Source organism: Carcharhinus amblyrhynchos, chromosome 1, assembly GCF_965287045.1.
Source record: "Carcharhinus amblyrhynchos chromosome 1, sCarAmb.v2.hapA, whole genome shotgun sequence".
Classification (NCBI taxonomy): domain Eukaryota; kingdom Metazoa; phylum Chordata; class Chondrichthyes; order Carcharhiniformes; family Carcharhinidae; genus Carcharhinus; species Carcharhinus amblyrhynchos.
In genome coordinates, this window is record NC_137324.1 from 9057230 (window position 1) to 9082375 (window position 25146).

The window sequence follows — 25146 nt, forward strand, 5'->3', positions numbered from 1 at the left end:
TAGGCGGATTGGCCATGCTAAGTTCTCCCTCAGTGTACCCAAACAGGTGCCTGAGTGTGGCAACTAGGGGATTTTCACAGTAACTTCATTGCAGTGTTAATGTAAAACTATTTGTGACACTAATAAATAAACTTTAAAACTTAATAAACTCCGACCAGAACTGCAAACAGTCCTCAAAGTGTGTGGTCTAACCAAGGTTTAATACAGGGATAACAGAGTTTTCCTGCTTTTCAATTCTATCCCTGTAGAGATTAAGCTGAGCGTTTGGTTTGCTTTCCGTACAGCTGCAGGGAAGGGGAAGGGGAAGGGTGGGAAGTGTGAGGTGGCAGTTCATCCAGGGAATTTGGGCTGCTGTGGCAACATGCACTTTGACATGCACATTGTAGCCTGCGGCTATGGATGGTGATGGTTGAGGTGTCAATATTCACACGGCTCAGCAGGGATCTGTCCCGCTCTCACCACCAACTGCTGGTGCGTGTTGGAAGGATTTAGAGGTTTATATTCAACCTGTTGAGCCACATTATAAAGGCACCTTCTTCCGGGTGGGACTCATACAAACACAGAAGATAGGAGCAGGAGAAAGCCATTCGAGCCTTCTCCGCCATTCATCACAATCATGGCTGTTTGTCCAACTCAATAGCCTAATCCTGCTTTCTCCCCATAACCTTTGATCCCATTCTCCTCCTTCCACCCGACTCCACCCGACCCTATCACCACGTCCTGCAGTTCCTGTCTTTTTGGAGTATTTTAAAGTTTATCAATTTATAGTCACATTAACACTGCAAGGAAGTTACGGGGGAGAACTGAGCATGGCCAATGCACCTAACCAGCACATCTTTTGGAGTGTGGGAGAAAAGCGGAGCACCCAGAGGAAACCCATGTAGATATGGGGAGAACTTGCAGACTCCACACAGACAGTGACCCAAGCCGGGAATTGAACTCGGGGCCCTGACACTCTTTTGGAGTGTGGGAGAAAAGCGGAGCACCCAGAGGAAACCCATGCAGATATGGGGAGAACTTGCTGCCGCCTCTTGAATACATTCAATGTTTTGGCATCAACTACTCCCTGTGGTAATGAATTCCACAGGCTCACCACTCTTTGGGTGAAGAAATGTCTCCTCACCTCCGTCCTAAAAAGTCTACCCTGAATCCTGTGACCCTGGCTCTGGACTCTCCCACATCGGGAATATCCTCCCTGCATCTACCCTGTCTCGTCCTGTTAGAATTTTATAAATCTCTGCGAGATCCCCCCCTCGTTCGTCTGAACTCCAGCAAAAACAATCCTAACCTAGTCAATCTCTCCTCATGCATCATTCCTGCCATCCCGGAATCAGCCTGGTAAACCTTTGCTGCACTCCCTCGAGAGGAAGAACAGAAAAGGAGATCAAATCCACATGTGCTTCGGTCCGCCTTGTTGTCCAACAAGGGACTTACACGCAGTGGGTCGTATGAGGGCTGCTCTTGGATATTTCGAGAGTAGCCTAGTGCTTCACGTCGTTAGTGTATGCTTAAACTGGACCAGCTGCTGGGCAACACGACAGCTCAGTGACTATCACTGTTTGCTGTGCAGATACATGGACTTGGGCCAATGTCTGTGGGAGTTTGTGCATTCTCCCCGTGCTTGCGTGGGTTTCCTCCGGGTGCTCCGGTTTCCTCCCACACCCCAAAGATGTGCTCTTAGGCTGATTGGTGTAACAAATTGTCCCTAAATTAGTCTCCCCTCAATGTGGTTTCTAATGTGGAGAGCCATAAGCACAGACAAAGGTGGCAAGGGAATTAAGGGTTATGGGGAGAAAGCAGGAAAGTGGAACTGAGTCACTTCAGATCAGCCATGATCTTATTGAATGGCGGGGCAGGCTCGAAGGGCTAGATGGCCTACTCCTGCTCCTATTTCTTATGTTCTTAAGAGGGGACTCACAATGTTGAAATGGCGGCGCGGGCTCGTTGGGCCGAAGGGCCTGTTTCCCGTGCTGTGTTGTTCTTTTGATCAAAACTGCACGCAATATTCTAGGTGTGGCCTCACCAAGGCCCTGTATCATTGCAACAACACATCCCTGCTCCTGTACTCGAAACCTCTCACAATGAAGGCCAACATACCATTTGCCTTCTGATAGAGCTTCTGGTTCAGAGGCAGGGATGTCACCCAGCCCTCCTGCAGGCAGGGTGGCAAGTTTTTTAAAAATACATACATGGGATATGGGCATTGCTAGTTCCCCATCTCTAGAGGTTTTTATGAAATGTTTTGATAGGGTGGATGCAGGGAGTGCGTCTCGTCGAGAGGGGAAGAGGATAACGAGACATAAGATAGTCACCAAGGGGGAAATATGGAACTCACTGCCACAGGTTGAATAGGACCGCTGTAATAAAGGGAAAATAAAGTTATCAAGGAGAAGACATGATGATAAATTTAGATGAGGGACAATGGAAGGAGGCTCAAGGGAACCATGAATGCCAGCAAGGGCTGGCTGGGCCGAATGGCCTGTGTCTGCGTCATATACCCTGTGTAATTCTGTGTAAAATAACAAACACTGCCCTACTCCAGCTTGTCTCCTTCCACCTGACTCCACCCGACCCTATCACCACATCCTGCAGTTCCTGTCTTTTTGGAGTATTTTAAAGTTTATCAATTTATAGCCACAAGTAGGCTTACATTAACGCTGCAAGGAAGTTACTGGGGAGAATTAAGCATGGCCAATGCACCTAACCAGCACATCTTCTGGACTGCAGGAGAAAAGCGGAGCAGCCAGATGAAACCCATGCAGATACGGGGAGAACTTGCAGACTCCACACAGACAAGTGACCCAAGCCGGGAATCGAACTCGGGTCCCTGATACCGTGAGGCAGCAGTGTTAACCACTGTGCCACCGTGCTGCCCACTTATCCAGTTCCCCCATGAATGCAGAGTTGTTGAATTCACGATGGCACGTCGGTTAGCACTGGGACCCGGGTTCGATTCCCAGTTTGGGTCTGTGTGGTGTTTGCACATTCTCCCCGTGTCTGGGTGGGTTTCCTCCGGGTGTTCCGGTTTCCTCACACAGTCCAAAAATGTGCTGGTTAGGTGGATTGGCCAAGTTAAATTGCCTCTTTGTGTTAGGGGGACTAGCATGGGGTTATGGGGATAGGGGCTGGGTGGGATTGTGTTCAGTACAGACTCGATGGGCCGAATGACCTCCTTTTGCACTGCAGGGATTTTATGATTAAGTTTCCATGGTGGGATTTGAGAACACAAAGTCAGGTTGTCCAGTACAATAACTGCTCGACTGTCTGTTAACCCCTGCTGTCACTGAGCAATGTGTCTCGCTGCCAATTACTGACGGGTTCTCGTCTCTGTCTGTTCTCTCTGCAGGTTTCTATGGTCGACCATGGTCAATGGAACAGAGGCTGGTGCTGTTCAAATGGTAATGTAGACAACGTGTAGACTGATCACACTAGCACTCTGAGGATTTGGGAGAAGGAACATGCATTAATCCTTGATCAACTCCTTGTACTAGGTTTCAACATTGGCCATTTTACCTCAGTGTCATCCTCCAATTGGAGTTTCCTCTAGTGGCCTGGGTAGCTCAGGGCAGGAAGGAAAGAAGCTGGTGTCGCCACCCACTCTGAGGGAATAGGTTTGGTTCTCGCCACTTTGTTGCCCCACTCAGCCTTTCCGGTTCAACTCCTGCCACAGGTGTTGGGCTGGAGAATGCTTCCTATTTGTTAACCACAGAATCTCTACAGTGACCATTTCAGCCCATTGCGACTATTCCGTCCCAAGTACCTCACCCATGCTCTTCCCTCTGCCCTAAGCCCATAACCCTGAATATTTACCATGGCCAATCCCCCTAATCTGCACATCCTTGGACTGTGGGAGGAAACCGGAGCATCCGGAGGAAACCCAAGCAGACACGGTGAGAACATACAATCTCCACAAATTCTTCCCGATAACCCTGACATTGCCCTCGGCCACTCAGCCCCGAGCCCTCCTTGAACATGTCTGCTCTCTCCATCTTCCTCTCTTCCTTTGAGAGTTTCCGCGTGCCTCCTGTCATTCCTGTCACTCCTGTCATTCCTCTCTGTCTCTGTGACTCCTCCAGCTCAGAGATATCCTCAATTCTGACCAGGCTTGAATTTTCTTGACCCCATCATTAGCGGCTGCATCTTCAGCTCCTTCAGCCTCAGGCCAAGGAATTCTCTCCCTGAACCTCTTTGTCTCTCCCCTTCTCTCTCCCTCCCCTTCTCTCTCCCTCCCCTTCTCTCTCTCTCTCTCTCTTCTCTCTCCCCACCCCTCGCTCTCTCTCACCACCCTCTCTCTTTCTCTCTCTCTCTCTTCCGCTCTCTCTCTCCCGCCCCCCTCACTCTCTTCCCATCTCTGTGCCTCTCTCTTCTCCCCCCCAACTCTGTCTGTCTCCCCCATCTCTTTTTGTCCCCCCATCTCTCAGTTCCCCCGATCTCTTTCATCCCCCTCTTTTTCTTCCCCTTCCCCTTTTTCCTTCTTTCGTCTCCTCTCTCCCCCCCACTCTTTCCCCCCTCTCTCTCTCTCCCCACTCTCTCTCTCGCCCCGTCTCTCTTCTCTCCCCCCGCTCTCTCTGTCTCTCCACTCTTTCTATCTCCCCCACTCTTTCCGTTATCCCATCTCTCTCTCTCTCTCCGTCTGCCACCAGCTCTCTCTTTCTCCCCCTCTCTCTCGTCCCCCTCTCTCTCTTCTCCCAGTCTTGCCCCCTTTCTCTCTCTTTCGCCTCCATTCTGTCTGTCCCCCACATGCTCTCCCCCTCTTTATCTTCTCTCTCTCCCACTCTCTGCCTCCTCCATTATCTCCGTCCCCCAGCTCTCTCTTCCCAATATCTCTCTCTCTCCTCCCTTTCTCTCCTGTCTCTCTCTGTCTCTCTCCCCTCTCTCTTTCTCTCCAACACCCCATCTCTCTGTCCCCTGTTCTGTCTCTCACCCCTCTCTCTCCCCCAGTTCTCCCTCTTTCTCCCCCCCTTACATACTCAACCCCCCACTCTCTCTCTCTCTCTACTCTCTCACTTCCCGCTCTCTCTCACTCCCCGCTCTCTCTCTCTCCCCTCCCACTCTCTCTCTCTCTCTACTCTCTCACTTCCCACTCTCTCTCACTCCCCGCTCTCTCTCTCTCCCCTCCCACTCTCTCTCTCTCTCTACTCTCTCACTTCCCGCTCTCTCTCACTCCCCACTCTCTCTCTCTCCCCTCCCACGCTCTCTCTCACTCCCCGCTCTCTCTCTCCCCTCCCACTCTCTCTCTCTCATCCCCCCCCCGCTCTCTCTCTCCCCCTCTCTCTCTCTCCACTCTTTCTTCCCCTCTCTCTCTTTCTCACTCTCCCTTCGCTCTCTACCGCACCCCCTCTCTCTCTCTCTCTCCCCCAGTCTCTCTCTCTCTCCCCCCCCCATACTCATCCCCCACTCTCTCTCTCTCTCTCTCCCTACTCTCTCTCCCCCACACTCTCTCTCTCTCTCCGATCTCTCCCCGCATACACTGTCCCCATGCACTCTCTCTCTCCACTCTCTCTCTCCCCGCTCTCTCTTTCTCTCTCTCTCTCCCTTTGCTCTCTGCCCTGCTCCCTCTCTCTCCCCCCCGCCGCACCCTCTCCCTCCCCCCTTTCACTCTTTAAGACAAACACAAAAATGACAAATTTGAAAGGATCAGAGAACGGGTTTCTGAATATGACTTCATTTGAGATAAGCAATCGAGTTTGAGATGTGGTTCATTTGCTGGATGTGAGATGTATTTATCCACAGCAACCCACTGTCCCCAAACAGAAACAATACCTTTAAGCCTTGCGCCATTTTGTTTTAACTGGAATATATGTAGAAGGAGCAGGAGTAGACCATTCAGCCCCTCGAGCATTCTCTGCCATTCAACAAGGCCATGGCTGATTGGATAGGAAGCTCAAACCTGCATCCCGCCTATCCCTTAGCTTATCAAAAATCTATCCACCTTTGCCTGAAAAATATTCAAAGAATATTCCAGCACCTTTTCAGGAAGATTATGAATATGAATGGAGAAATATAGCCTGAGGTTCCCCGCTGTTTATTTTAAAATTTATTTATCAGCGTCACAAGTATATTTACATTAACACTGCAATGAAGTTAGTGTGAAAATCTCCCAGCCGCCACACTCCAGCGCCTGTTCAGGTACACTGAGGAGGAATTTAGCATGGCAAATGACCCCTAACCAGAACGTTTCTTGGACTGAGAGAGAGCACCCGGAAGAAACCTACGCAGACATGGGTAGAACAGGCAAACTCCACACAGACAGTGATCCAAGCCGGGAATCGAACCTGGGTCCCTGGCGCGCTGTGCGATAATGGTGCTAACCAATGTGCCACTGCGCCGCCCTTGCTTTTGCCATGGCAACGCTCGGCCAATCAGAGTTGACATGCCAACCAATCAGCACCCTTTTCTCCAGTAATACAGATTGTTGTAATTTGACATTCTGGGCATTTGTCCTGATGAGTGCAACATGAAAAACTTCGACAAGAAGTCTCTTTTCAGCAATATTGAAGTCCTGTACAACTAAACGACTGATTTCACCAGCGCTTTTGTGTCAGCGTGGAACCAGCCAACCAAAAGATGGGATCAGCTCAAAACAGATCTGACTGACAGGCTGTGAAAATAGTTGCGGAATTCCGAACCTTTTGGGGGTGAGGGCTGATTGTCAGTCCATTACTGGGCAATTAGAACAAAGGAGCGAATATAAAACCAACCGTGGGAATTTAGTTCTGACAGTTTGGCTAGAATGCAGAAATACTGCCTTCAGGAATTCTCCCGTTATTTATTTGTAAACTACCCTTCTCCATAATTACACCTTTTGGCAGAGGAGGAGTGATTAGAGTTGTGACCTAGTTTGAAAATGGACCTGATCTCTCAATCCTAATTGTATCATTCTCTAATTATACAATTCAATCATCAGTAATGATCCTGAAGCTGCCAGAGACAAGGGCTATTTTTGTTCTCATTGTATCATTGAGAGAAGTCATGTTAGTGTTATTGTCATCAAACACTCCCAGGACAGATACAGCATGGGGTTAGATACAGAGTAAAGCTCCCTCTACACTGTCCCCCATCAAACACTCCCAGGACAGGTACAGCACGGAGTTAGATACAGAGTAAAGCTCCCTCTACACTGTCCCCATCAAACATTCCCAGGACAGGTACAGCATGGGGTTAGATACAGAGTAAAGCTTCCTGTACACCAGTGGTGAACCACTGAGGCAGGTGAGTGGCCTTCCTTCATCTCAGTGGCCACAAGATTGGACTGAAGCTTGTTCACTAATTATAACCCAATGAATAAGATTAAATACATTTATTGCTCCCCTTTACTCCCCGACCACACTCTCCCCTTTACTCCCCGACCCCACTCTCCCCTTTACTCCCCGACCACACTCTCCCCTTTACTCCCAGACCCCACTCTCCCCTTTACTCCCCGACCACACTCTCCCCTTTACTCCCCGACCCCACTCTCCCCTTTACTCCCCGACCACACTCTCCCCTTTACTCCCCGACCCCACTCTCCCCTTTACTCCCCGACCACACTCTCCCCTTTACTCCCCGACCCCACTCTCCCCTTTACTCCCCGACCCCACTTTCCCCTTTACTCCCCGACCACACTCTCCCCTTTACTCCCCGACCCCACTCTCCCCTTTACTCCCCGACCCCACTCTCCCCTTTACTCCCCGACCCCACTCTCCCCTTTACTCCCCGACCACACTCTCCCCTTTACTCCCCGACCCCACTCTCCCCTTTACTCCCCGACCCCACTCTCCCCTTTACTCCCCGACCCCACTCTCCCCTTTACTCCCCGGCCCCACTCTCCCCTTTACTCCCCGACCCCACTCTCCCCTTTACTCCCCGACTCCACTCTCCCCTTTACTCCCCGACCCCACTCTCCCCTTTACTCCCCGGCCCCACTCTCCCCTTTACTCCCCGACCCCACTCTCCCCTTTACTCCCCGACCCCACTCTCCCCTTTACTCCCCGACCCCGCTCTCCCCTTTACTCCCCGGCCCCACTCTCCCCTTTACTCCCCGACCCCGCTCTCCCCTTTACTCCCCGGCCCCACTCTCCCCTTTACTCCCCGACCACACTCCTTTTACTCCCTGACCACACTCTCCCCTTTACTCCCTGACCCCACTCTCCCCTTTACTCCCCGACCACACTCTCCCCTTTACTCCCCGACCCCACTCTCCCCTTTACTCCCTGACACCACTCTCCCCTTTACTCCCTGACACCACTCTCCCCTTTACTCCCCGACCACACTCTCCCCTTTACTCCCAGACCCCACTCTCCCCTTTACTCCCCGACCCCACTCTCCCCTTTACTCCTTGTCCCCACTCTCCCCTTTACTCCCTGTCCCCACTCTCCCCTTTACTCCCTGACCTCACTCTCCCCTTTACTCCCCCCTCCACTCTCCCCTTTACTCCCTAACCCCACTGTCCCCTTTACTCCCCGACCTCACTCTCCCCTTTACTCCCTGATCCCACTCTCCCCTTTACTCCCCGACCACACTCTCCCCTTTACTCCCTGACCTCACTCTCCCCTTTACTCCCCCCCCACTCTCCTCTTTACTCCCTGTCCCCAATCTCCCCTTTACTCCCAATTCCACTCTCCCCTTTACTCCCTGACCACACTCTCCCCTTTACTCCCCGTCCCCACTCTCCCCTTTACTCCCCGTCCCCACTCTTCCCTTTACTCCCTGACCCCACTCTCCCCTTTACTCCCCGACCCCACTCTCCCCTTTACTCCCTAACCCCACTGTCCCCATTACCCCTCCATCCTCCCCTTTACACCCAGTCCCACTCACCACTCTGATCCCTGCGTTCCATGTTGTACCACTTACAGTGGGGCAGCAGGACAGTTGGTGAGGGGTAGGAAGTGAGGGAGATGGTGAAGGGTAGGGAGTGAGGGAGGCAATGAGGGGTAGGGAGTGAAGAAGACGATAAGGGGGTAGGGAGTGAGGAAGGCAATGAGAGGTATACAGTGAGAGAGCAGGGATAGGGAGTGAGGAGTAGGGAGTGATGGGTAGGGAATGAGGGACGCAGTGAGGAGTAGTGAGTGAGTGAGGTACTGAGGGGTAGTGAGTGAGGGAGACAGTGAAGAGTAGTGAGTGAGGGAGGCAGGGAGGGGTAGGGAGTGAGGGAAGTAGTGAGGAGTAGGGAGTGAAAGGTCTGGTGAGAGGTAGGGAGTGAGGAGCAGGGAGTGAGGGGTACGGACTGAGGGAGGCAGTGAAGGGTAGGGAATGAGGAAGGTTGTGAGGGATAGGGAGTGAGGGAGGTGGTGAGGGGTAGGGAGGGGGGAGTAGGGAGTGTGGGCTAGGGAGTGAGGGGGACAGGGAGGGTAAGGGAGTGAGGGAGGCAGTGAGGGGTAGGGAGTGAGGAGTAGGGAGTGAGGGGTAAGGAGTGAGGGGTAGAGAGTGAGGGGTAGGGAGTGGGGGGGTGGTGAGGGATAGGGAGTGAGGACTAGGGAGTGAGGGGTCGGGAATGAGGGAGGCGGTGAGGGGTGGGAAGTGAGAGGTAGGGAGTGAGGGAGGTGGTGAGGGGTAGGGAGTGAGGGAGGTGGTGAGGGGTGGGGAGTGAGGGGTAGGGAGTGACAGGTAGGGAGTGAGGGAGGTGGTGAGGGGTAGGGAGTGAGGGAGGTGGTGAGGGGTGGGGAGTGAGGGGTAGGGAGTGACAGGTAGGGAGTGAGGGAGGTAGTGAGAGGTAGGGAATGAGAGGTAGAGAGGAGGGAGCTGTGAGCAAATTGCAATCACGGTTGCAGTGTTTTTTACTTGTGTTTTTGGGTCAATCCTGGTGAAGAAACATCACTTTCTTGATGCTACACTTGTTAACATATCTTCACGTTGCTCTGTATCGATCCCATTCTTTGATGCTGTCTTTATCACTGGTCTTACTGATTGTGATATGACGACACTGTGACTGCATGTGTGTGTGGTGAATGTCTCTCCTGTAACGGCAGTGACTGCAAACACGGCCTCTCAGTGTGGCCTGCCTCCTCATCCTCTTCCTCAGAAGCCAATTCTCACATCCTGACAGAGCGATATTCCTGACTGCCCACTGCACCAGTGCAGGTTTATTTTTGATTTTGGTTCGAGAGCTTCAAGTTTTTAGGTGTCCAGATCACCAACAATCTGTCCTGGTCCCCCCATGCTGACACTATAGTTAAGAAAGCCCACCAGAAGACTAAGGAAATTTCAGCTACAACCCTGACCAACTTTTACAGATGCACCATAGAAAGCATTCTTTCTGGTCGTATCACAGCTTGGTATGGGTTCCTGCTCTGCCCAAGACCGCAAGGAACTACAAAAGGTTGTGAATGTAGCCCAATCCATCACACAAACCAGCCTCCCACCCGTTGACTCTGTCTACACTTCCTGCTGCCTCGGGAAAAGCAGCCAGCATAATTAAGGACCCCACGCACCCCGGACATTCTCTCTCCCGCTTTCTTCCTTCAGGAAAAAGATGCAAAAGTCTGAGGTCACGTACCAACTGACTCAAGAACAGCTTCTTCCCTGCTGCTGTCAGACTTTTGAATGGACTTGCCTTGCATTAAGTTGATCTTTCTCGACACCCTAGCTATGGCTGTAACACTACATTCTGCACCCTCTCCTTTCCTTCCATATGAATGGTATGTTTTGTCTGTATGGCGCGCGAGAAACAATACTTTTCACTGTATGTTAATACGCGTGACAATAATAAATCAAACCAGAAACAAGCTGGTCTTTGTTTCCTGTCAGGATGCAGAGGTGGGGGCTAAACGTCTACATGTACGGCCCAAAGGATGATCTGAAGCACAGGTTGCTCTGGAGAGAGACATATTCAGTGGAAGAGTCAGGTAAGGAGCAGGATGGGGGTTGGGGGAGAGGGAGGGTGGTGATCGAGGGGGTGACAGAGTGGGGTGATGGGAGCGGATGGAGGGGGGATGGAGGGGGGAGGTTATTGAAGGGGGGACTCTGGAGTCACGAGCCCTTGTCCTTGTTGCAAATCTATTGTATTGAAGAGTTGATTGAAGCAGTTTGTATTTCTTTAATGCTCGCTTGGACCTGTTTTCTCATTGAGCGTTGTTACGTTATCTATAATCTGTGTCAGTCCTTCTCTCTTTAACCGTTTAGATATTGTATCCAGGGAGTTAGCTTCATTTTGGTCTGAACCGTGCGTGCGTTAGAAACAAAAAAAGATGCAGAAAACGTCCCAGTCACAGAAAATAACTTGCATTTATATAGCACCCTTTTATCATAAGAATTGGGCCCCCTCGAACCTACTCCAGTGTAAGGACCTCAGTCAGGCCATGAGGTTGGCCTATTGAAGTGTGAAGTCCCTGATTAAGGACCCAATTGATGGGCCAATCAGTGAGCCTTTGCCTTGTATTTAACAGGGAGTGTCAGTTCCTCTGACACCCTCCCCCCCCCGGAGGTAGACTGATAATTACCAGCACTCTGTGTACTGCTGTTAGAGTTTGTAAAGAAAGGGATTTTGGTGAAGGGACTGCTGCCTCTGCAAACGTATTACATCCAGCATTCGATAAATATGGACGAGAAAGCAGGGAGATTGTGATGGAGCTGAGTAAAACGCTGGTTAGGCCACAGCTAGAGCATTGTGTGCAGTTCTGGTCGCCACATTACGGGAAGGATGTGATTGCACTGGAGGGGATGCAGAGGAGATTCACCACGGTGCTACCTGGGCTGGAGTGTTTCAGCTCTGAAGAGAGGCTGGTTAGGCTGGTGTTGTTTTCCCTAGAGCACAAAAGGCTGAGGGGGGACCTCACCGAGGCATACAAAATTATGAGGGGCATGGATAGGGTGGCTTGGAAAAAAGTTTTCCCCTCAATAGAGGGTTTAATAACCAGAGAGCACAGATTTACCCTGGGCAGGTACAGCACGGGGTTAGATACAGAGTAAAGCTCCCTCTACACTGTCCCCATCAAACACTCCCAGGACAGGTACAGCACAGGGTTAGATACAGAGTAAAGCTCCCTCTACACTATCCCCCATCAAACACTCCCAGGACAGGTACAGCACGGGGTTAGATACAGAGTAAAGCCCCCTCTACACTGTCCCCATCAAACACTCCCAGGACAGGTACAGCACAGGGTTAGATACAGAGTAAGGCTCCCTCTACACTGTCCCCATCAAACACTCCCAGGACAGGTACAGCACGGGGTTAGATACAGAGTAAAGCTCCCTCTACACTGTCTCCATCAAACACTCCCAGGACAGGTACAGCTCGGGGTTAGATATAAGTAAAGCTCCCTCTACATTAACTCTGAGCCATTGGTTGTGGGATCACTGAGCTCTCAATTTTGCCCCAGAGTTTATACTTGGGCAAAGTGAGGCTGGGCATGGAGTGAGAGGAGCTGAGAATTAAGATGCCTGAGATGCTGCACCCAAGAAAAGAATCATTGAATCCCTACAGTTCAGAAGGAGGCCATTTGGCCCATCGAGTCTCCACTGACAATAATCCCACCCAAACCCTAGCCCTGAAGCCCCACATATTTACCCTGCTAATCCCCTTAACCTATGACACTAAGGGACAATTTAACATGGCCAGTGCACCTAACCCACACGCCTTTGGACTGTGGGAGAAAACCAGAGCACCCGGATATGGGGAGAACATGTAAACTCCACACAAACAGTGACCCATGCTGGGAATCGAACCCAGGACCTTGGAGCTCTGAGGCAGCAGCGCTAACCACTGTGCCACCGCGCCGCCCCCCAGGCTACAAAAATGTACACACAAATGGAAATGAATATTCAACATCTTCAACCTATTCACTGAATTAAACCCTGGCTGACTTTGGTGTCCTCGTGCACCAGCCACTGAAAATAAGTGCGCAGGTACAGCAATAAAGAAGGTAAATGGTATGTTGGCCTTCATAGCGAGAGGATTTGAGTTCAGGGATAGGGGTGTTTTGCTGCAATTGAACAAGACGTTGGTGAGGCCACAGCTGGAGTATTGCATGTCACTTTGGTGCCCTTATCTGAGGAAGGATGTCCTTGCTATAGAGAAAGTACAGCGAAAGTTTACCAGGCTGATTCCTGGGACGGCAGGTCTGTCATATGAGGAGAGACTAAGTTGGTTAGGATTATATTCACTGGAGTTTAGAAGAGTGAGAGGAAATCTCATAGAAACTTATAAAATTCTAACAGGGTTAGACAGGGTAGATTCAGAAAGAATGCTCCCAATGGTGGGGGAATCCATCATAGAATAGATAGAACCCTACAGTGCAGAAAGAGGCCCTTCAGCCCATCGAGTCTGCACCGAACACAATCCCACCCAGGCCCTACCCCCATATCTCTACATATTATACCCACTAATCCCTCTAACCTACACATCCCTAGATACTAAGGGGCAATTTCTTAACACGGCCAATCAACCCAACCCGCACATCTTTGAACTGTGGGAGGAAACCAGAGTACCCAGAGGAAACCCATGCAGACACGAGGAGAATGTGCAAACTGCACACAGACAGTGACCTGAGCTGGGAATCGAACCCAGGTCCCCGGAGCTATGAAGCAGCAGTGCTAACCACTGTGCTACCGTGCCGCCCGAGCTGGTATGGTCACGGTGGCACAGTGGTGAGCGCTGCTGCCTCACAGTGCCAGAGTCCCAGATTCAATTCCGGCCTCAGGTGACTGTCTGTGTGGAGTTTGCACATTCTCCCCGTGTCTACGTGATTTTCCTCCAGGTGCTCTGATTTTTTTTCCCACAGTCCAAAGATGTGCGGGTTAGGTTGATTGGCCAAACTAAATTGCCCATAGTGTCAGAGGTAAATGTATGGGATTACGGGAGTAGGGCCTGGGTGGGATTGTGATCAGCACAGACTCGATGGGCTGAATGGCCTCCTTTTGTATTGTAAGGATTCTGTGATAGTTTGAAGATAAGAACTGAGGTGAGGAGAAATTTCTTCACCCAGAGGGTGGTGAATGTGTGGAATTCACTACCACAGAGAGTAGTTGAGGCCAAAACGTTGTGTGATTTCAAGAAGAAATTAGCTATAGCTCTTGGGGCTAAAGGATCAAGGGATATGGGAGGAAGGGGGGATCAGGATATTGAACTTGATGATCAGCCATGACCAAAATGAATGGCGGAGCAGGCTCGAAGGGCCGAATGGCCTACTCCTGCTTCTAATTTCTTTGTTTCTATTTGTATTTTATCTCTATTTACCAGCCTGAGTTACAAAATCATTGCCCAACAAAAACCCAGCAATTAACTCAACTTCATTGTCAGTTTTAATGAGCCTGATATTTATGGAACAGATTGAATAACGCACTGTCACTAAAACAATTTGTTTAATCATGACTCCATAAAAGCAAAAGAAATATGAACAGGAGTAGGCCACTCGGCCCCTCAAGCTCACTCCGCCGTTCAGTAGGATCATGGCTGATCCGACGACATTCCTCATGTCCATTTTCCCACCCTTTCCCCGTAAGCCTTGGTTCCCTTACTGATCAACAACCTCTCTAACTAAGCCTTAAATATACACAAGGGCTCCTCTCATTTTATCTTCATTGATGGGATGTGTGGCAAGGGTTACTGGCTGGGCCAGTATTTACTGCCCCATCCCCAAATTGCCCTTCAACTTTCACAGAGCATTGAAGACTCAAATTGCAATGCTGTGGATCTGGTCGGCCAGGCCAGGTAAGAGTGGCAGATTTCCTTCCTTAAAGGATATTAGTGAACCAGATGGGTTTTTACCACAATGGTTTCATGGTCATCGTTGGACTTTTAATTCTAGCATTTTTTGTACTGAACTCAAATTTCACATCTGCCGTGGTGAGATTTGAACCCAGCTTTCCTGGAAATTATCTAGGGCATTGGATTACTAGTCCGGTGTCGGTACCATTATGCCACCACTTCCCCAGCACTTTTTTTTAAACTCATTCATAGGATAGAATTAGAATCATAGAATCCTACAATGCAAAAGGAGACCATTCAGCCCATTGGGTCTGCACCGACTGCAATCCCACCCAGGCCCTATCCTCATAACCCCATGCATTTACCCTAGTTAGCCCCCCTGACATTAAGGAACAATTTAGCATGGCCAATCCACCCTGCCTGGCCTGGCCTACCAGCACGTCTTTGGAGTGTGGGAGGAAACCCACGCAGACGTGGGGAGAATGTGCAAGACAGACACACAGATAGTGATCCAAGCCAGGAATCGAACCTGGGTCCCTGGCACTGCGAGGCAGCAGTGCTAACCACTGGAGCAGCAATTATCGCTCATTCTTAGTTGCCCTTGAGCTGAGTGTCTTGTTAGGCTCTTTCAGAGGGTACCCACATTGCTGTGGGTCTGGAGTCACATGTGGGCCTTCCAGATTTCCTTCCCTAAAGGATATTAGTGAACCAGATGGATTTTTCCTGACAATCGGCAATAGTTTAGTGATCGTCAGTAGATTCTTAATTCCAGATTTTCATTGAATTCAAATTTCGCCATCTGCCATGGTGGGATTCGAATCCGGGTCCCCAGAGTATTTCTCTGGATTCCTAGTCCAGTGAGGATACCACTACGCCATCACCTCCTCAATGCAACATTGGCAGTTGGGAAGGATTTTGAGGGAGTAAGAGAGAGGCTAGTACACAGTTTCAGGTGCTGTCTGGGAGAAGTGAATGCAGTAAACAAAGTAAAGTCGATTGTGTTCGGTGCGGACTTGATGGGCCAAAGGGCCTTTGTCTGCACTGTAGGGTTCTATGCTCTATGGAATGGACTTCTGTAAGAAAAACGGTGGCACGGTAACACGGTGGTCAGCACTGCTGCTTCACAGCTCCAGGGTCCTGGGTTCGATTCCCGGCTCGGGTCACTGTCTGTGTGGAGTTTGCACATTCTCCTCGTGTCTGCGTGGGTTTCTTCCGGTTACTCCGGTTTCCTCTCACAGTCCAAAGATGTGCGGGTTAGGTTGATTGGCCGTGCTAATAAATTGCCCCTTAGTGTCCAGGGATGCGTAGGTTAGAGGGATTAGTGGGTATAATATGTAAGGATATGGGGGTAGTGCCTGGGTGGGATTGTGTTCGGTGCAGACTCGATGGGCCGAAGGGCCTCTTTCTGCACTGTAGGGTTCTGTGTTCTATGTAAATCCAGGGGTTGGGGCTGGAGGTGGTCAGGCCTGGGAAAATGGATCTGTGTTTGTCAAAACTGATGAGATTACGTGTGATTTGATAAGGGCTATTGATGAAGGAATGGATACGTGAAGTGCTGAAGGGGATGATAGATATAAGATTAAATATCTGAGATTTAAATCAGAGAGCAGGAGAGACATTTTTAGCTGCAGAAGGTTGTGAGGCTTCATTATTAACTCTCATTGACATAGTGTCTTCAAAATAGTAAAATGACCTCAGGTATCAAGGTTTTGAGGCAATGAGTTTATTGGCAGTGAGATAAAGAAGAAGGTAAGGGATGAGAGCTGGAACTTTACTGGACAATGGAAAGGTGCGTTGACCTCAGGCGGATTTTCCAGGTGATGCTGCAAAATCTCGTCTAAGGTGACATAGAGTCATACAATACAGAAGTAGGCCATTCAGCCCATCGAGTCTACACCAACTACAATCCCACCCAGGGCCTATCCCCACAACGCCATGCCTTTACCCGCCGCTAGTCCCCCTGGCACTAAGGGGCAATTTAGCATGGCCAATCCATCTAACCCGCACATCTTTGGATTGTGTGAAGAAACTGGAGCACTCGGAGGAAACCCACACAGAGGACGTGCAGACTCTGCACAGACAGTAACCCAAACCAAGAATCGAACCTGGCGCTGTGAGGCAGCAGTGCTAACCACCATGCCACTGTGACTGAATACTTGGTCAAAGAACTGGCTCTTCTGGAGTGAATTAGAGATGGGGAGGGAGAGAGGACAGAGAGGTTTAAAGAGGGAATTCCAGAGTTAGGGGCCTAGGCTGGCAGCCATGATGGAGTGAAGAAAGTGGAAGCTGCTATAACCGGCTAACATACTTCTTGTTGGTCACAGCCCAGTTAATATTTACAGGTACGACTTAAAAATTGGTGTGCTCTTCCCCTGCCAGTAATCTTATATCACATTGACTAATAAGAACATAAGAACATAAGAAATAGGAGCAGGAGTAGGCCATCTAGCCCTTCGAGCCTGCCCCGCCATTCAACAAGATCATGGCTGATCTGAAGTGGATCAGTTCCACTTTCCCGCTTTCTCCCCATAACCCTTAATTCCCCTGTCTATCAGAAATCTATCTACCCGTGACTTAAATATATTCAGTGAGGCAGCCTCCACCACTTCAACGGGCAGAGAATTCCAGAGATTCACCACCCTTTGAGTGAAGAAGTTCCTCCTCAACTCTGATCTAAACTGCCCCCCACCCCTTATCTTGAGGCTGTGCCCTCTAGTCCTGCTATCCTTTCTAAGCGGGAAGAATCTCTCTACCTCTACCCTATCTAGCCCCTTCATTATCTTATACGTCTCTATAAGATCCCCCAAACTCCAACGAGTACAGACCCAGTCTATTCAATCTCTCCTCATAGGCTAACCCCCTCATCTCCGGTATCAGCCCAGTGAACCTTCTAGATTTATTAATGCTCCAATTTCAAGACAAAAGGGTTTAGGCCTCAATTTCTGCTCCACTTTCAGTTTTCTCTTCTCTTTTCTGTCGACAGCCCAGCTCAAGGCCTTGGTGTTGGGCGCCCGGGAGTGTGGGGTTGAGTTTGTGTACGCAATCTCCCCAGGACAGGACATCACCTTCTCCAGCTCGTGTGACCTGGCCTTGCTGAAGCAGAAATTGAGGCAGGTAGTGTGAATATTGATCTGTACAGAACAGCTGGACCGTTGTGACTGTGTGAATAAGGGGAGGCAATGGCCTAGTGGTATTATTGCTAGATTTATTAATCCAAAAACTCAACTAATGTTCTGGTGTTCGAATCCCACCACGGCAGATGGTAGAATTTGAATTGAATAAAAAAAAACTGGAATTAACAATCTACTGATAACCGTGAAACCATTGTCGGAAAAACCCACCTAGTTAAGTAACGTTCTTTAGGGAAGGAGATCTGCTGTCCTTACCCGGTCTGGCCTACATGTGACTCCAGAGCCACAGCAATGTGGTTGACTGTTAGCTGCCCTCCAAGGGCAACTGGGGTTGGGGAATAAATTCTGGCCAGTCAGCAACACCCATGTCCCACAAAGGAATAAAAAAAGGATGATGGTTTTGTTAATGAAAGATCGGTAACAGTGTTGCCGTTGATTTGCCTCCTGTCTCATCCCTTCAGTGAACTAGGTACCAATCACACCCGTTGTGCCAGTTATAACTCACTGTTCATTCACCGAGCGAAGGAGGGATCTGAAACTAGTGCTCCCTTAATGTAGGTTTATTCACATAACTCGGGGGATGCGAGCAAAGACTCTCGTTCCCCCACCCATCCCCTCCCTGCAGGCAGAAACCAGTTCTTATGTAGATGTCAGAATGATGCCCAACCCAGCCAGTAATAGCTGCTCTCACTTACAATGAGAGCACCCGCTTCATTGCGGCACGGTAGCGCAGTGGGTTAGCACTGCTGCTTCACAGCTCCAGGGTCCTGGGTTCGATTCCCGGCTCGGGTCACTGTCTGTGTGGAGTTTGCACATTCTCCTTGTGTCTGCGTGGGTTTCCTCCGGGCGCTCCGGTTTCCTCCCACAGTCCAAAGATGTGCGGGTTAGGTTGATTTGCCGTGCTAATAAATTGCCCCTTAGTGTCCAGGGAGGCGTAGGTTAGAGGGGATTAGTGCGTAGGATATGGGGATAAGGGCCTGCGTGGGATTGTGTTTGGTGTAGACTCGATGGGCCGAAGGGTCTCTTTCTGCACTGTAGGGTTCTATGATTGCAATATTAACAGCAGCACAGTGGTTAGCACTACTGCCTCACAGCACCAGGGACCCGGGTTCGATTCGAGCCTTGGGTCACCGTTTGTGTGGAGTTTGCACATTCTCCCCGTGTCTGCGTAGATTTCCTCCGGGTGCTCTGGTTTCCTCCCACAGTCTAAAGATGTACAAGGAGGCAGTGGCATAGCTGTATTGTCACTGGACTAATAATCCAGAGGTGAAAGATTTGGGGACCCGAATTCAAATCCCACCACGGCAAATAGTGAAATTTGAATTGAATAAAATTCTGGAATTAGAAGCCTAATGATGACCATGAAACCATGGTCGATATTTGTATAAACTCATCTGCTTCACTAATGTCTATTAGGGGAGGAAATCTGCTGTCCTTACCCAGTCTGGCCGAGATGTCACTCCAGAGTCACAGAAATGTGTTGCCTCTCAATGGAGGACAGTTAGTTAAAGTTTATTTATTAGTCACAAGTAGGCTTACATTAACACTGCAATGAAGTTATTACGAAAATCCCCTCGTTGCCACACTCCTGTGCCTGTTTGGGTACACTGAGGGAGAATTTAGCATGGCCAATGCACTTAATCAGCACATCTTTCGATCTATGGGAGGAAATCGGAGCACCCAGAGGAAACCCACACAGATATGGGGAGAACGTGCAAACTCCTCATAGACAGCGATCCAAGCCGGGGAATGTTAGGGATGAGCAATTAATGCTGGTCCAACCAGGGACGCCCACATCCCGTGAATGAATAAAGATAAGGTTTGGTGAATTGGCCATGCTAAATTGCCCCTTATCGCATGATGTAGCCATGGTAAATGTGTGGGATTATGGGGATAGGGTGGAGTGGTGGACCTGGAAGGGATGCTCTTTCAGAGAGTCAGTGCAGACACAATGGGCTGAATGGCCTCTTTCTGCACTGTATGGATCCTGTCAACAGTGATGATGAGGCATTGACTCTGTCTTCTGAACAAAAAGGGTTCTAGATGACATGCCGCTAGCCGTGTCTCACTGGCCTTCATACCAGGAGATCGTGGGTTCAAGTCCCACTCCAGAGGGGTGGACACATAATCTAGGCAGATGATCCAGCGCAGTACTAAGGGAGAGCTGCACAGTTAAAGGTGTCGTCTTTTAGGGAAGACGTTAAACCAAGGCATCATCTGCCCTCTCAGATGGAAGTGAGAAAGGTGATGGTGCTATTGTAAAGAAAAACAGGAGAGTTTCCCTGGTCAACAAAGATCTCTCAAGCAATATTGTTTATCTCAGTGATGTTTGTGGGAGCTTTGTTGAGGTTGTGTGGGATGTTACAAATAAGCTTTTCTTTCAAATTGCCGGAATAGTGGTCATGGCAACAGCAGTGTAGTCATTCTACAACAACAACTTGCATTTCAGCATCATCCAGGCATGCATCATGGGAAGGCTGACCCAAAGCTTGGTCAAAAAGACGACTTTGAAAGGAAGAGCGGGAGATGGAGAGATAGACGGGTTCAGGGAAGTAGTGGTGGAAGGCAGGCCCAAGGTTATAGGGTGGGATTTTCCAACCCTTCCTGCCAGTCAGATCTTCCAGTCCCGCTGAAGGTGGCTCATCTGCTGCGGGGGAACCTATCAGGGCTGCATGGTTCGGGGGGTGGAGGGGCGTGTTTGGGTGGGACGGAAGGAAGGAAATCCTTGGCCATAACCGAACATGATGTGGAGATGCTGGCGTGGGGACAGTAAGAAGTCTCACAACACCAGAATCTATGACTCTATGACCAGGGTATCCTGGTGTTGAGACTTCTTACTATAACTTAGCATAACCGAGAGAGAGAGAATAGGATCTCTTAAGGATAAACAAAGTCATCTATGTGCGTATTCACAAGAGATAGGTGAGATCCTAAATGAATATTTCTCATCAGTATTTATTGTTGAGAAAGGCATGGGTGTTAGGGAAGTTGGGGAAATAAATAGTGATGCCTTGAGGAGTGGACATATTACGGAGAAGGGGGTGCTGGAAGTTTTAAAGTGCATCAAGGTAGATAAATCCCCGGGACCTGATGAAGTGTATCCCAGGATGTTATGGGAGGCTAGGGAGGAAATTGCGGGTCCACTAACAGAATCATCGATAGTCACAGGTGAGGTGCCTGAAGATTGGAGAGTGACAAATGTTGTGCTTTTGTTTAAAAAGGGCTGCAGGGAAAAGCCTGGGAACTACAGGCCAGTGAGCCTCACATCTGCGCTGGGTAAATTGTTGGAAGGTATTTTGAGAGACAGGATCTACAGGGATTTAGAGACGCAAGGACTGATTAGGGTCTGTCAGCATGGCTCTGTGAGTGGAAAATCATGTCTCACAAATTTGAGTTTTTTGAAGGGGTAACCAAGAAGGTAGATGAGGGCAGTGCAGTTGATGTTATCTACATGGACTTTAGCAAGGCCTTTGACAAGGTTACACATGGTAGGTTGTTGCATAAGGTTAAATCTCACAGGATCCAGGGTGAGGTATCTAAATGGATACAAAATTGACTTGATGACAGGAGCCAGAGAATGGTTGTAGAGGGTTGTTTTTCCAGTGATGTGCCTTAGGGATCAGTGCTGGGCCCACTGTTATTTGTCATTTATACTAATGATTTGGATGAGAATTGAGGAGGTATGGTCAGTAAGTTTGCAGGATACTCACACACTCACACACACACATACATGGCCCGATGTCAGAACATCTCTGAGGTGCCTTTGGGGGTGTTGAATTTATTAATAGTGCAATTTGACTCTGAGTTGTTATAGCGTTGCTGCTACTGGACTCATTGCTGCCATCGCTGTTGCTGCAATTGTGCGTTTCTCACCCTTTGCTCCAGCTGACCTTTCTCTGGCACCCTTTGCCCTCCTGCAGGTCAAAGGGTTTGGGTGCATGGCTTTCGCCATCCTATTTGATGACATCGACCACGCCATGTGCCCCACCGACAAAGAAACCTTCAGTTCATTCGCTCACGCCCAGACGTCGGTGGCCAATGAGATCTATCGGTACTTGGGAGAGCCTCCTGTCTTCTTGTTCTGCCCTACTGGTAGGTTAGCCAAGGCTCGTTGCTCTGATATGGTGGGGGAGGGGTGGTGGGGGAGGAATTCCGGATCCCAGGCGGAGCGGTGTGTCAAAGGTTATTGAGACTCCACCTGGGAAGAAACATGCCAGCTTCCAAAATATACGCATTTCTCAACAGTTGGGCAGAGCGATGAGGTTGAGGAACTCTTCACCACATGGAGTGGTTGGAGTATAGATCTGAGGAAAGCTAAATAATGAGGATTGGGAGACTTTCACGGGGTGAGATTTGAAGGTGGAAAGGTTGTGGATTATGAACACCAGTGCATTCCAGTTGGGCTGAATGGCCTCTTCTGCGCTCCTCGCCCTATACTTTCCTGATCTGGTCCCTCTTCCACTTCTCTCATCTTCTCTTGATCCGTCAATAACAACAGCTTGCATTTTTATAGCACCTTTAACAAAGCAAGTAATGCAAAGCACTCAGTTGTGTGGTTGAACATTAGACCTTTAGGCCTTCATCCCTCACCCCACCCCTCCTCACTAATTCCCCTTGCCAACCCATGCCAACTCACATTCCCATCAGCCCTCACACTCTCAATGCCCTTCTCATCCCCTTATAGCCCTATGTCACCTTAGTGTTAACTCATGTCAAACCAGCCTGAGCACCCCCTCACTTACCCTTTACCCTAATACCCTTCATATTAACCTGCCCAGTTATCCACCATGCACAGATCTCAGGAGCCATGTTGAGATGAAATAAAATTAAGTTTTAAGTATTGAAAAAAATTCCTATTAATAAAATTTTATTCAACGCATTTAAATTCCTTCAGTACCTAATCCCTTACAAAAACAAACATTTGAAGTCACAATCCCACATCGAAGACAGCTAATCTCGTGGAGCTGCCAATCAATCTTTCCTCTTATAACTCTCCCCCCACCTCTCCCATCCCGTGCCATAGATAACAACAGGTGGTGGAAACAGTCAAGAAATAATAATTCTTTTATGATAACCCTTGGGGTTCTGCCATCCGCCAGCTATTGAAACTGTAAATTCAGTTTGGCCTAAGGTAGCAGTGTGGAGTTTGCACTTTCTCCCCATATCTGCATGGGTTTCTTCCAAAAATGTGCAGGTTAGGTGGCTTAGCCATAGTAAATGTGTGGAGATCATGGGGATAGGCAGATGGGAGGGCCTGAGTGGGATGTTCTTTCAGATGGGCCAAATGACCTTTCTCTGTACTGTAAAGATTCTAGAGATCTATGAACACACACACTTAGACATGAACATACACAGAGATAAAACACACAGGTATGAACACACACACACACAGGACTGAACACAAACAAACATACATATATGAACACACACATAGACACATACACACACAGACATAAAATATGCACAGATGTGAACATGCAATACACAGGAATGAACACAAACATACATACATATATGAACACACACATAGACATATATACACACACAGACACACACACTCACAGAGTCACACACAGTCGCTCACAGACACACACACACACACACACACGGTCTCTCACGCACACACACACACATGCAGTCACATACATGTGCGCACACATACGCACAGTCTCACACACACAGACACACACACACATAGTCTCTCACGCACACAGAGTCTCACACACAAACACACACAGAGTCTCTTACACACACACACACGCACACTCACACACACAGTCACACATGCGCACGAGCACACATACACACAATCTCTCACACACACTCAGACATACACACACACACATACTCACACACACATAGTCACACATGCGCGCGTGCACACATACACACAGTCTCTCACACACACTCAGACACACACACACACATCCACACACAGTCTCACATACATTCATACACACACACATACACACTCTCACACTCACATACACACATACTCACACACACTCTCACAAATACACACACACTTTCACACACACACTCTCAGACACACATACACACACACAGATACACTGTCACACACATTCATACACACTCTCACGCACACACATACACATACACACACACACTTACATACACACGCACATATACACATACACACACACACTCACTCACACACAGACATGCAGACACACACACACTGTCACACACAAACATACATACACACACCCACACACACATATACACACTCTCACACACATGACACATATACAAACACACACATGTCTCACACACACACACAAAGTCTGACACACGACACAGACATACACGCACATGCACACACACATGACACTCACTCACATGCACACACACATACTGTCACACAACACTCTCACATGTACATAGACATACACACACACACACACACATATATATAAACACTCTCACACATACACACACTCACACACACATACACACACACACTCACACACATATATATAAACACTCTCACACATACACACACTCACACACACATACACACACACAAACACACACACGCTCACACACATACATACAAACACTCCCACACATACACACACTCACATACACACACACACACTCACACACACACACTCACACATACACTCACAAACACACACACTCTCACACACATACTCACACACACACACTCACAAACGCACACACACACTCTCACACATATACTCATACACACACACACTCTCACACATATACTCATACACACACACACACACTTACACACACACTCACAAACACACACACACATACTGTCACACACACATACATTCACGCACACACACTCACATACACACACACACGCTGTCACACACACATACACACACTTTCATACACACACATACACAACTCACACACATTTACACATACATACTGACACACACATATACATACACACACTTTCACACACATATACACACACAGTCACACACACAAACAGACACACTCTCACAGACAAACACACACACACACACACACACACACACATAGCAATATGCAAATTGTTGAAACTCTGTTCCTTTCCCCGATTTTGAGCAGGATTTCCAGACCCACCCAAGTGGACCTTAAGGCTTTGCGTTTTTTCTGATAATTGGTGTGGTTTTAAATCCACCCAGCAGCGCCTGACACTGGTGCTTTGGTAATGGCTGAAAACTGACAGAAAGCTGAGAGAAGCTAACGTGCCTCTGATTGCCTCCCAGAATACTGCAGCTCCCTGTGCTATCCCAGTCTCAGCAAGTCCTACTACCTGAAGGTGATTGGAGATGAGCTTGACCCTGCGATTGGCATCATCTGGACAGGTAGGAGGCTGGCACCGCGCTGTCTGTGCATCGGGCTGGG

The 25146-nt window shown here is 49.0% G+C and overlaps 1 protein-coding gene across 3 annotated transcripts in view; it reads left to right on the forward strand.

Moving 5' to 3' along the window:
* LOC145345268 (protein O-GlcNAcase) overlaps positions 1 to 25146 on the forward strand; it is a 69600-nt gene that overhangs the window by 6655 nt on the left and 37799 nt on the right. The window contains exons 2-6 of one of the 3 annotated variants that reach the window (XM_080193114.1): positions 3347 to 3398; positions 10726 to 10823; positions 17607 to 17737; positions 21675 to 21846; positions 25008 to 25106. In XM_080193114.1, coding sequence (XP_080049240.1) covers positions 3347 to 3398; positions 10726 to 10823; positions 17607 to 17737; positions 21675 to 21846; positions 25008 to 25106 — 552 coding nt within the window. Of the gene's footprint in view, positions 1 to 3346; positions 3399 to 10724; positions 10824 to 17606; positions 17738 to 21674; positions 21847 to 25007; positions 25107 to 25146 lie in introns of those variants that run through there. The other 2 variants (XM_080193250.1, XM_080193186.1) reach the window with 2 other exon arrangements.